This window comes from Rhinoderma darwinii, chromosome 1 (genome assembly GCF_050947455.1).
Source record: "Rhinoderma darwinii isolate aRhiDar2 chromosome 1, aRhiDar2.hap1, whole genome shotgun sequence".
In the NCBI taxonomy this organism is placed as follows: Eukaryota; Metazoa; Chordata; class Amphibia; order Anura; family Rhinodermatidae; genus Rhinoderma; species Rhinoderma darwinii.
In genome coordinates this window covers 282,823,476-282,836,320 of record NC_134687.1, presented here as the reverse complement: position 1 = coordinate 282,836,320, position 12,845 = coordinate 282,823,476, and the positions used below count along the sequence as shown (strand labels likewise).

The 12,845-nt window shown below is 44.3% G+C and overlaps 1 protein-coding gene across 1 annotated transcript; it reads right to left on the bottom strand.

Moving 5' to 3' along the window:
• Positions 1–6,710: 6,710 nt before the first annotated feature.
• Positions 6,711–11,917, bottom strand: UBA52 (ubiquitin A-52 residue ribosomal protein fusion product 1). Its single transcript, XM_075864515.1, has 5 exons — positions 11,841–11,917; positions 10,562–10,683; positions 10,319–10,405; positions 10,087–10,189; positions 6,711–6,871 (listed from the first exon to the last, which is right to left on the bottom strand). The coding sequence occupies exons 2-5, from the start codon at positions 10,662–10,664 to the stop codon at positions 6,778–6,780; spliced, it is 387 nt and encodes a 128-aa protein (XP_075720630.1). The 5' UTR covers positions 10,665–10,683; positions 11,841–11,917; the 3' UTR covers positions 6,711–6,777.
• Positions 11,918–12,845: the final 928 nt, after the last annotated feature.

Sequence of the window (12,845 nt, the reverse complement as noted above, 5' to 3'; positions counted from 1 at the left end):
TAGGGACTGCACAACCCCTAAGCCTACGATGTAGCAGGCTTAGGGGGCCCATGAGACAGGATCACAGATTGTGTGATCCTGTCTGCTGGCCCTGTATCTAAGCCAATCACATGGTAGGCTTAGATACATGGCCCATGTGTGATCCTGTCTGCTGGGCCCTGTATCTAAGCCTACCACACTAGGTTTAGATACAGGGCCCCGGCACACAGTAATCTTATACTGTATAAGATTACTGTCTGCTGGACCCTGTATCTAAGCCTACCTTGTGGTAGGCTTAGATACAGGGTCCCACAGACAGTATCACACATGGGCCCTGTATCTAAGCCTTAGGGTATGTGCACAGACACTAATTACGTCCGTAATTGACGGACGTATTTCGGCCTCAAGTACCGGACCGAACACACTGCAGGGAGCCGGGCTCCTAGCATCATAGTTATGTACGACGCTAGGAGTCCCTGCCTCGCTGCAGGACAACTGTCCCGTACTGTAATCATGTTTTCAGTACGGGACAGTTGTCCTGCAGCGAGGCAGGGACTCCTAGCATCGTACATAAGTGCGACGCTAGGAGCCCGGCTCCCTGCACTGTGTTCGGTCTGGTACTTGCGGCCGAAATACGTCCGTCAATTACGGACGTAATTAGTGTGTGTGCACATACCCTAACACATGTGTTACTAATCATTTTTTGTGTGTTTTCTTACAGGTTCGGTCGTTGGACTAGGGCGGATTCCAGGACTACTTCGATGACAGCTTTTTTTTTATTAATAAAATGGTTAATGAGGGTTGTGTGGGTTTTTTTTTTATTTCAATAAAATATTTTTTCTATGTCTTTGTGTTTTTTTTTAAACTATATTACTACCGCCTTAGTAATGGCCGCCGGCTGATTGACAGCATCCATTGCTAAGGCGGGGCTTAGTGTTAGCCGATGCAGAGGCTAACACTAACCCCCTTTATTACCCCGGTACCCACCGCCACCAGGGGTGCTGGGAAGAGCCGGGTACGATCCAGTGCTTGACCATCTGTAGTGATGGTCGGCCACTGGGGTGGCCGCAGGCTGGTATTATCAGGAGGGGAAAGGCCAGATACAGTGGCCCCTACCACCCTGGTGATGCTAGGCTGCTGCTGCTGCTTTATTGTATCTGGCTGGTTATGAAAAATGGGGGGGACCCCACGTCATTTTAAAAAAAAATAAAATAAAAAATAATTGGAAAGAACGATGTCGGGTCCCCCCCTATTTTCATAACCAGCCAGATACAACACAGCAGCAGCATTACAAGGGTGGGAAGGGCCACTGTTTTTGGCCTTCCCCAGCCTAATACTACCAGCCTGCGGCCACCCCGGTGCCTGCCCGTCACTACAGATGGTCGGGTACTGGTTCGCACCCGGCTCTTCCCAGTACTCCTGGTGGCGGTGGGTACCGGGGTAATAATGGGGGTTAGTGTTGGCCTCTGCATCGGCTAACATTAAGCCCCGCCTTAGTAATGGAGGTTGTCAATCAGCCGGCGGCCATTACTAAGGCGGTGATAATAAAGTTTAAAAAGATACAAGCACATAGAAAAAATATTTTATTGAAATAAAAAAACAACCCTCATTAACCATTTTATTGAGAATAAAAAAAACGCCGTCATTGAAGTCCTCGTATCCGAAGTCCAACAACCGAACCTGTAAAAAAACACAAACACACAAAAATAATCAGTAACACATAAAGAAGCAAAATTATTATTCTTACCTTTCCTGGGTCCAGCGCTGGAGCCGCAATGTCAGCGAGCTGGGCCCTGTATCTAATCCTATCATGTGTGATACTGTCTGCTGAGCTGTGTATCTAATCCAATCATGTGTGATACTGTCTGCTGGGCCCTGTATCTAATCGTATCTTGTGTGATACTGTCTGCTGGGCCCTATATCTAATCCGATCATGTGTGATACTGTCTGCTGAGCCACTGTATCTAATCCTATCATGTGTGATACTGCCTTCTGAGCCACTGTATCTAATCCTATCATGTGTGGTACTGTCTGCTGAGCCACTGTATCTAATCCTATCATGTGTGATACTGCCTTCTGAGCCACTGTATCTAATCCTATCATGTGTGATACTGTCTGCTCGGCCACTGTATCTAATCCTATCCATAGTTTATAGGGTCGTAGTGCTATAGATATGCTATGCTGTCTCATATACACACTTTTTTTGGGGCGGACACATATGTATTGGGGCTATTTCCCAGACATTTTAAGCCCTGAGGGTATGTTCACACGGCAGCGTCTGTTACGGCTGAAATTACGGTGCTGTTTTCAGGAGAAAACAGCACCGTAATTTCAGCCGTAATGGCATGTGCAGGCGTCTTTTGCTGCGTCCATTACGGAAGTAATTGAAGCTGGTTTTCCATGGAGTCCATGGAAAACGGCTCTATTTACGTCTGAAGAAGTGACAGGCACTTTTTTGACGCCGGCGTCTTTTTTACGCGCCGCCTTTTGACAGCGGCGCGTAAAAAAAAATGACCGTCGGCACAGAACATCGTAAGACCCATTCAAATGAATGGGCAGATGTTTGCCGACGCTTTTGAGCCGCATTTTCGGACATAATTCAATGCTAAAACGCCCGAATTACGTCCGTAAATAGTGTGTGTGAACCCAGCCTTAGTGACGCCCCCGGCTGCTAGTGCTGCATTGTTGGGTCACTTAGGAGACCCAGCGATGCAGCTTAAAGCTACGGACCGTCGGCCATGAGAAGTTTGCGGGGGGGGGGGGGGGGCCCAGTAAGAATTTTTGCATCGGGGCCCATGTGCCTCTAGCTACGCCCCTGAGTATCATCCACTTCTCTTCAGAACGCCCAGCTTCTGGCAGTGCAGACACAGCGTGTTCTCGAGAGATCACGCTGTGACGTCACTCACAGGTCCTGCATCGTGTCGGACGAGCGAGGACACATCGGCACCAGAGGCTACAGTTGATTCTGCAGCGGCATTTGCAGGTAAGTCGATGTAGCTACTTACCTGCAAACGCTGATGCTGCTGCAGAATCAACTGTAGCCTCTGGTGCCGATGTGGCCGACACGATGCAGGACCTGGGGCAGGAAGTGAGTGACATCACAGCGTGATCTCTCGAGAACACGCTGTGTCTGCACTGCCAGAAGCTGGGCGTTGTGGAGAGAAGTGGATGATACTTCTATACACAACGCCCAGCTAGTAAAAGAAGTAAAAACGCCCAGATGTAACATACACAATACACGCCCAGTTGTACTTTTACTGTAAACACGCCCAGTTCTACACACATAATACACGCCCAGTTGGACTTTTGCAAGCCTCATTTGCATAAATACAAAAATGGTCATAACTTGGCAAAAAATGCTCGTTTTTTTAAAAATAAAAACGTTACTGTAATCTACATTGCAGCACCGATCTGCTGCAATAGGAGATGGGGGTTGCAAAATCTGGTGACAGAGCCTCTTTAAAGAGGCTCTGTCACCAGATTTTGCAACCCCTATCTGCTATTGCAGCAGATAGGCGCTGCAATGTAGATTACAGTAACGTTTTTATTTTTAAAAAACGAGCATTTTTGGCCAAGTTATGACCATTTTTGTAGTTATGCAAATGAGGCTTGCAAAAGTCCAAGTGGGTGTGTTTAAAAGTAAAAGTCCAAGTGGGCGTGTATTATGTGCGTACATCTGGGCGTTTTTAATACTTTTACTAGCTGGGCGCTCTGAAGAGAAGTAACATCCTCTTCTCTTCAGAACGCCCAGCTTCTGACAGTGCAGATCTGTGACGTCACTCACAGGTCCTGCATCGTGACGGCCACATCGGCACCAGAGGCTACAGTTGATTCTGCAGCAGCATCAGCGTTTGCAGGTAAGAGCCTTAAGGCTTTAACAGTATCAAAAGATCCCACCATCTGAATGAGGTTTAACAGTGTAATTGATGCGGATCTCCCAGCCGGGTTTGCTAATGTTCACACGTAAATGCTCCTCCTCGCATTTTGCGAGCCGTCTGTGACGCTCGTGTATCTTGAGCTGTGCTTCATTGAGTTCAATGAAGAACAGCTCAAATTACGCGGCAAAGTGTCCTGCACTTCTTTGCTGAGGCAGTCCATTTACGCGTCGTTGTTTGACAGCTGTCAAACGACGACGCGTAAATGACAGGTCGTCTGCACAATACATCGGCAAACCCATTCAAATGAATGGGCAGATGTTTGCCGACGTATTGTAGCCCTATTTTCAGGCGTAAAACGAGGCATAATACGCCTCGTTTACGCCTGAAAATAGGTCGTGTGAACCCAGCCTTACAGATCTGCAGTCAAGTGGATGAGATTTTTTTTTTTTTTTTTAAAAGCTACTAAATTGCACCAAAAATCTCATCCGGACTCAAGCGCTGCCATCCTGTTGGGATGAGGTTTCATCCGATGTTACTGCTGCAGCCAATCCCAAACTGCAACAGTCACATGGGAGAGGAAAAAAAAAAAAAATCATCCAAGGTCACTGGCACCAGCCCTAGAAGGGACACCACTATGGGAGACCTGGGATGAGGTAAGTGTGGACTTTATTTTTTTTATTTTTTCAAGTCCCCTCATCTGGTGTCTGCAGCTGCAAATCCATCCAAAAGTCAGCACCAAACGAAACGTGATTTGGTGTAGACCTTCAGCTGGAATTGCCTGCAGTATCTAATTTGAACGTAACCTTAAGGGTATGTTCACACGCTAGCTGTCATTTACGTGTGAAAAGAGACTGTTTTCAGAAGAAACCAGCTGCCTCGTTTCACACGTAAATGCTCCTCCTCGCATTTTGCGAGGCGTCTGACTCTCGTAAATCTTGAGCTGTGCTTCATTGAGTTCAATGAAGAACGGCTCAAATTACGCGGCAAAGTGTCCTGCACTTCTTTCCCGAGGCAGTCCATTTACGCGTCGTCGTTTGACAGCTGTCAAACAACGACGCGTAAATGACAGGTCGTCTGCACAGTACGTCGGCAAACCCATTCAAATGAATGGGCAGATGTTTGCCGACGTATTGTAGTCCTATTTTCAGCCGTAAAACGAGGCATAATACGCCTCGTTTACGTCTGAAAATAGGTCGTGTGAACCCAGCCTCAAGGGGTTTTCCGATACCTAAAAAAAAAAAAAAAAAAAAAAAAATTTTTTTTTTACAACATTGCACCTATTATTTTCTATAGTAAAACCCCCTGAATATAGTTTTACATTTTCTTTTAGCATTAGGGCCTGTTCACACAGCGTTTTTTGGAGGCAGAAAATTGCCTGCAAAAAATCAGCTCCAGTTTATTTGAAGTGGTTTTGCGCCACACGCGATTTTTGTGGCTTTTTCCCAAGAGGCAAAGTGAAATGCTAAGGTGCGTTTTTTACTCAGTGTAAACAGGGCCTTACATTCGTTGGTTTATTTACCCGTGTTTCTTCCGGTCCTTCTGCTCCTGGCATGCACCGCTTGTCGACCAGCATGCCATGCGGGAGCAGGGACTAAACAGAAGCTAGGGGCAGCGCACGCGCAATGTATTTTCATTTAGAGCACATGCGTGATTCAAATACACCATTTTTGAGAGGCGCATTTAGCCCACTACAAGAACGTCACGGGTGACGCGCCGTTTGTAGAGAAGACCGGAAGAGTAGCTCATCCAGAAGTGAAGAACATAGTAGACCGGTCCGCATGTCAGCGGAAGAAAAACCATCAGATGCTTGCGGAGTCACGTGACACTACTCGCAAATAGAAGACAACATATTTGCAACAGTGAGTATATTAGAAAGTTCATTTAATACATATTTAAAACGTTTTGCAACAGTTCTACAAAAGGTGGAAATCCCCTTTAATGATTCCAATTCTATTTTGGTCACAGCATTTAAAGAGGCTCTGTCACCAGATTTTGCAACCCCTATCTGCTATTGCAGCAGATCGGCGCTGCAATGTAGATTACAGTAACGTTTTTATTTTTAAAAAACACGAGCATTTTTGGCCAAGTTATGACCATTTTTGTAGTTATGCAAATGAGGCTTGCAAAAGTCCAAGTGGGTGTGTTTAAAAGTAAAAGTCCAAGTGGGTGTGTATTATGTGCGTACATCGGGGCGTCTAATACTTTTACTAGCTGGGCGCTCTGATGAGAAGTATCATCCACTTCTCTTCAGAACGCCCAGCTTCTGGCAGTGCAGATCTGTGACGTCACTCACAGGTCCTGCATCGTGTCGGCACCAGAGGCTACAGTTGATTCTGCAGCAGCATCAGCGTTTGCAGGTAAGTCGATCCCTTATCACACATGTTCAAGGGGAAACCAGCCTCAGATTTCAAGGCGGTTTTTACGAGGCGTTTAATTCAGCAGCGTAAAAATACACCTTTGTGAACAGCACAGTGTATTTCCCATTGAAATCAATGGGAAGCTCTTTGTAGGCGTTTTGCTGGTGTTCTTCCAGGCATATTTCAAGGAGTTTACACTCAGAAATACGCCTGAAAAAAACCAAAAAAAACTGTGTGCGAACATACCTTAATAGTGGGTATGTTCTTTTCCCCCCTCACACAACCTTCCAATATCATTATGTGACTAAAGCCTTATACTGGTAACAGATGTACAAGCATTAATTTCAAGATCGAGAGGGAGGTATGGGGAGCAAAGGAACAGGAATGTTGAAACCCAAACATACCTGATCCTTGTTTCTCCTGGCATACTGTAGATTTATAGACCTCTTATATAAAGTAATATACAACCATTATAAAAAAACTGGAAACCCAAAAAAAAGATTCATTTTTTTATTTATGAACTTCTCAACAAAGTCAAAAAATAAGCAGGGGACAAATTGAGCTTATTTGAGCTTCTTCTTGGGACGCAGGTTGTTGGTGTGTCCACACTTCTTCTTGCGGCAGTTCACAGCACGTGGATGAAGACGGGCATAGCATCTAAAATAGAACAGGAATAATTAGACAAAGAAAACCGTTGTCCCCAACGACTTCTCACAAGCCATATCCGAGTAGTAAGGGTAGTAGTGTACAGAAGAGCAAATTTCCCATGGGAATGTTGTGAAGCAGAATTTCTGGCGGTTTAATCTGCACAAAAAAACACTTTAAAAAAATATAGCAGGTTTTCAAGTGTAACATGCCTTTTTTAAGGCGTTTCTAGTTTGGTGTCGGTTTGAGCATGGCTTTTTTTCTAGCGTTTGAGGTCCTATTAGAAGCATATGGGGAAAACGCCATTCACGCTCCCCCCGCCCTCTAGCCACTGATTGACAATTTCTACCTAACAGTAATCGTTTAAAAAAAAAAAAGTCCGTGGATGGAGGGAGGAGGCAGGGGAGCGTGACTATATCAACATACTTAAAGAGGCTCTGTCACCACATTATAAGTGCCCTATCTCCTACATAAGGAGATCGGCGCTATAATGTAGGTGACAGCAGTGCTTTTTATTTAGAAAAACTGTCTATTTTTACCACGTTATTAGCGATTTTAGCTTTATGCTAATGAGTTTCTCAATGGATAACTGGGCGTGTTTTACTTTAGACCAAGTGGGTGTTGTACAGGGGAGTGTATGACTGACCAATCAGCATCATGCACTCCTCTCCATTCATTTACTCAGCGCATAGGGATACTTTTAGATCTTTATGTGCTGTCTTATACTAACACATTAACAATACTGAAGTGTTTAGACAGTGAATAGACATTCCACGGGATGTCTATCCACAATCCCTGCACTTCGTTACTGTTTATGTGGTAGTTGCAGCAGAGGACACGTAATCTCGCTGTAACCTGTCATTTACAGCGAGATTACGCTTCCTCTGCTGTAACTACCACAGACAGAGAAACAAAGTGCAGAGATTGTGAATAGACATCCCGTGGAATGTCTATTCACGGTCTAAACACTTCAGTATCGTTAATGTGTTAGTATAAGATAGCACATAGTGATCTAAAAGGATCCCTATGTGCTGAGTAAATGAATGGAGAGGAGTGCATGATGCTGGTTGGTCAGCGTCATACACTCCCCTGTACAACGCCCACTTGGTCAACAGGAAAACACGCCCAGTTGTCCATTGAGAAGCTCATTAGCATTAAGCTAAAATCACTAAGTGGTGAAAATAGATTTTTTTTTTTAAATAAAAAGCACTGCTGTCATCTACATTATAGCGCCCATCTCCTTATGTAGAAGATAGGGCACTTATGTGGTGACAGAGCCTCTTTAGATCATGCTGGTCGTGCTGGCACGGTCCAAAACACTGGTAAGCTACATTAACTAATAGGTGACAACACGCTGAAAACCGTGTGGCTGTCACTACTTTATGATGCCCTCAAACAGAGCAGTATGAATATCGGATTGATCCTCTCACCCCTTGCCACAGCCATTAATCAGTTTAATTTTTTTCCTTGCCAAATTCTAAGCGCCATAATTTATTCCCCTCGATACAGGCATATGAGGGCTTGTTTTTATGCAGGATGAGTTGTAGTTTTCATGGCACCATTTACTGCTCCCTATAATGTACTGTCAAACACACACAAATGTGATTCCTCCATTGTTTTTTTGTGTTTTTTACGGCGGTAAGAAACATGTTAGGCTATGTTCACATCTGCGTCAGAGCCCTGACTGACAAATTGAAACCAAAAAGTTTCCCTTTCCATCACCAGTGATTTCAATGGTGACGGTTCCGATGCCAATGGTTTCAGTTTGTCTCCGTTGTGCAAGGGTTTCAGTTTGTGTCAGTCAGGGCTCCGTTCCGACGGAAAGCTCGAAGCCTCAGTCAACTTTATTCTGCGGGTTAATACATTTATGGCAAAACCCAATTTATTTATTTTTTTAAGGTTAATACTTTTACAAAAAAAAAGTTTTATTTATTTATTTTTTTAAATTTAAAATTTGTTTTGTTTCGCAATATTCTGAGACCCATAACTTATTTTTCCGTGGAGATGGATTGTCAGTTGCAGAATGAATTCACCTTTAGGCCTTAATTACACGAGCGTGTTAAACGTCCGTGGGACAGCCGTTGAAACAGCGGCCGTCCCACAGACTTATGTAATTCAATGTGGCCGTTCACAAAGCTATTGTTTCAACAGACCATGTGAAGGGTCCGTGGGAAAATAGGACATTTCCGTTCTTTTCACGCATCCCTCCGTAGACTCATGTATGGGGGATGTGTGACATCGCGTCCCGCAGCACAGAGCACGGATGCACCTCGACCGTGAAAATCACGGGGTTCACCTGTAATGGCTGCACAGCTGAAAACCGCATGGCAAAAAAAAAATAAAAAAAATCGGGCGATAGACGTCACCAGGTGTCTGAGAGCCACTTATTTTGTCTACCTAGCGACCAATATCCGCAATCAACGGATCTGAGCAATAGTGTTTATAGGAGAGGGAGTCAGACCAGCGGAATGAGCGTTATGCTGGCTGTACTTATAAGATAAATGAAAGCAGAAGTCTATGTTCACACCCTTGTCAGGGCTTTCTGTTCTGCTGAGGAGCAGAACAAGGGAAAACTGGAAGAGACTGTTCCACTGCACCAGACAACACCGGCTGCCGACTAAACACAATGACTGTAATGGGTTACATTGGGTTTCCGCCAGGGTGACAGTGGTTCTACCGGAAACTATAGCGTAGCATGAGGCGCTATTGTTTCCGGTAATCTCTGCTGGATCTGCGATGGAGGCCCCTAACCCAGATGTGAACAGAGCCTAAGTAGTGAGTGACAATTTGAACTTTTCAGTATTTCTATTTATGTCAAAGGACACAGAAATTTCCTGGCACCTAAACCACAAACTAAATGACAATGCTTTACTGGTCCTTTAACCAGAGGATCTGTAAAAGAATAATATGGTCTAAAATCTAGCGCAAGTGTCCTAGCTTTTGTATGCCATGTCTAGCAGCAGAAGGCTTATCACATATGGTGCATCATGTAGGTTGAGCCTGATCAGAAAAATTGCTCTCCCAAGCGTATCATGGCTGTTTAAGATGCTGCATTTTGCTTATAGTGAACCATGCTCGATCAAAAATACTTATGAAGCTGAATAGATGCCCAGGCCATTGTAATCCTGTCCATCTACAAAGTAACGTCACAATGGGATTATTCTACCCCATACGACTACACCTTCAATCACATCACAACCTCAAAGAATAATGGACAGCGGTCTTACTTGCGGCAAATCATCTTGTCACAATTGTACTTCTGGGCAAGTTGTCGGAGGGAAGGCTCAATGATACCACCACGAAGACGCAGCACCAGGTGCAAGGTGGACTCTGATAAAGACAACAAAACGTGTCAAAATGAAGCCAGACTGATCAATACCAGTCCATATAATAGCGTATAACATACAATACTAAGTACTAACAAGGGAGTCAGTGACTACTCCACCTTTCTAGTCTCACCTTTCTGGATGTTGTAGTCAGACAACGTACGCCCATCCTCAAGCTGCTTACCAGCAAAGATCAGACGCTGCTGGTCAGGTGGGATACCTAACAAAACAGAACTTGGTCAACATACAACAAAACACACGCTTTCAAAGACAAGTAATAATGAAGGGTAATGACAAGTCAGACTAGGAGCAGGAGGGGATGGGGACTTGTTGGGATATTATTCTAGCAGGCTGGGAAAAGTGCCAGGTTCCTTACCTTCCTTGTCCTGAATCTTAGCCTTGACATTTTCAATAGTATCACTGGGCTCGACCTCAAGGGTGATCGTTTTCCCAGTTAGGGTTTTTACAAAGATCTGCATCTTGACGCCTTCCTGTTTCCTGCAAGAGATAAATAGACATTGGTACAAGAAGCACATGGAAAAGGTGGTTATTTCTACCTTCATTCAAAAGATAATCATTTAGAAACTTTAAGAAATGTGACCATTTTTACCCAAACAATTGTTAACCTTTTACGTTTTTCCCAGCTTTCAATACTAAACGACTAGGTTAAATGGTTATCTGACCTGAACAGCGCGGTCTCCCTGATTCCAGCGATTAACTTTTGTTTATTATTTTTTCCAGGACCGCCATTCCAGAGATTCCCTATATGCTAAAATGTTGTAGTTTACCAATAGGGCATGAACTACTCATTCTCATGAAGTGGCACCAGATTCCCTGCCTTTGACCAATCAGCGCAAGGCAACTGGAGAGTAGTTCACACCCTGTTGGCTAACTACAGCAAATTAGCATATAGCGAGCCAAAACAACAGTGGGCAATATCTCTGGTAAGAAGAGGGGGTAGGGGTCCAGGAAAGGCATAAACAGTGCTGGAGTGAGCGCTAATCAGGTCTGTTAACCAGTTCACTTTATACAACCTAGTGGAAGGCCCTCTAAGAGCCTTAGGCCTTCATCTGTTGGCTGTAATGCAGCCACATTTTAGAAGCTGTATTATGGCCGCAAGTCCCAGCCGACCTGAACTCACAGCATCGCAGATCCCCACAGTTCAGGTCATTAGACCCACACTTGCAGCCATAATATAGATGCTAAAATGTGCATGTCAAGAACTGCTGTCTAGACCCCAGAGACAATCCATATAAAAACCCACAAGGTCCAATTGCTAGAATTTACAAGCCGTAAAGGATGGCAGCCGAAAGCCAATACGTTATATAATAGATATGTATGTAATCGTGGACGAGCATTCCGATCCCTGAGTGAATTACTCCTGTGGTGCCTGACATGCTGGTGTGACAGTCTGCGAGAATCACACACAACGCAGAACTTCACGTACTAGGCTTGTGGCAGGATAGCGCCCACACTAGACCAGGCCGGCGCCATGTGGAGCCCTGGCAGCGCAACTACTCAGGGCAGAGGCCGCACTGGCGCCCCATCCACCGCCCGCTGTAGTAAGGAGCTCTCTCCACACGCGTATCCCGCACACATAGCGCCCTCAAGCCACCCAGCCCAATGCACGGCCATCACACTCCACACATACCCACCCGCACGGCGGCCCGACTAAGGAGAAAAGGACTGGCCGGAACTGGAAGTGACGTTTTCACTCCTGTTACCGTGGGCGGTGCGACGTGACGTCATCTGAGTCATCAGTCCCGGTGTCGCCATGTTTGTTGTGGGTATCTAGACAGGCCGTTACAGAAGTGCTAATAAATGGTGTACGGAGCTACTCTTCAACAAGACTGCAACTAGTATTCTGTATATTTATAACCTGCAATCCACTGCCGAGCTCAGCCATATTCCAGATGTCACAGCTAAACTCATGAGCCAGGATAAGGTCTCAGGTTATGGCAGCCTGTGGCCAGTGAGCCCACTGCTTCCCTAAACCAGGCAGCCTATTTTGGGCCTTAACCCCCTCCTGCCTAAGACATTTTTTAGTTTTCGATTTTTACTTCCAAAAGCCATAACTTTGTTATTTTTCTGTAGATATAGCCGTATGAGAACTTTTTTTTTTTGCGGGACAAGTTGTATTTTTTAATAGCACCATTTAATGTATAATATTTTGACTGGGAAACTTTTAGAAATATTTTTTTTGTGGTAAAATGGAAAAAAAAACACGAAATTCCTAAATTTTTTGGGGGGTTTTGTTTTTAAAGGCGTTCACAGGACGGTAAAAACAGCATGTTAACATTATTGTGCAGGTCAATACGATTCCAATGATACCAAATTTATTTTGTTTTTTTTATGTTTTACTACTTTTACCAAATAAAAACAATCTGTTAAAATAAATATTTGTTTTCTGTTGCCATATTCTGAGACACATAACTTTTTATTATTTTTGTCAATTAAGCTGTGTGAGGGTTTTTTGGTTTATTTTTGCCGGTTAAACTGTTATTTTTATTTTTCTGTGCCATTTTGGGGTATATACGACCTTTTGATCACTTTATATTCCTTTCTTTGGGTAAGTATGGCTAGCATAGTATGGCAAATCTGGTGTTTTGTTTTGCAGCATAAATAATGTTACACTGTGAGGGTATGTTCACACAGAGTGT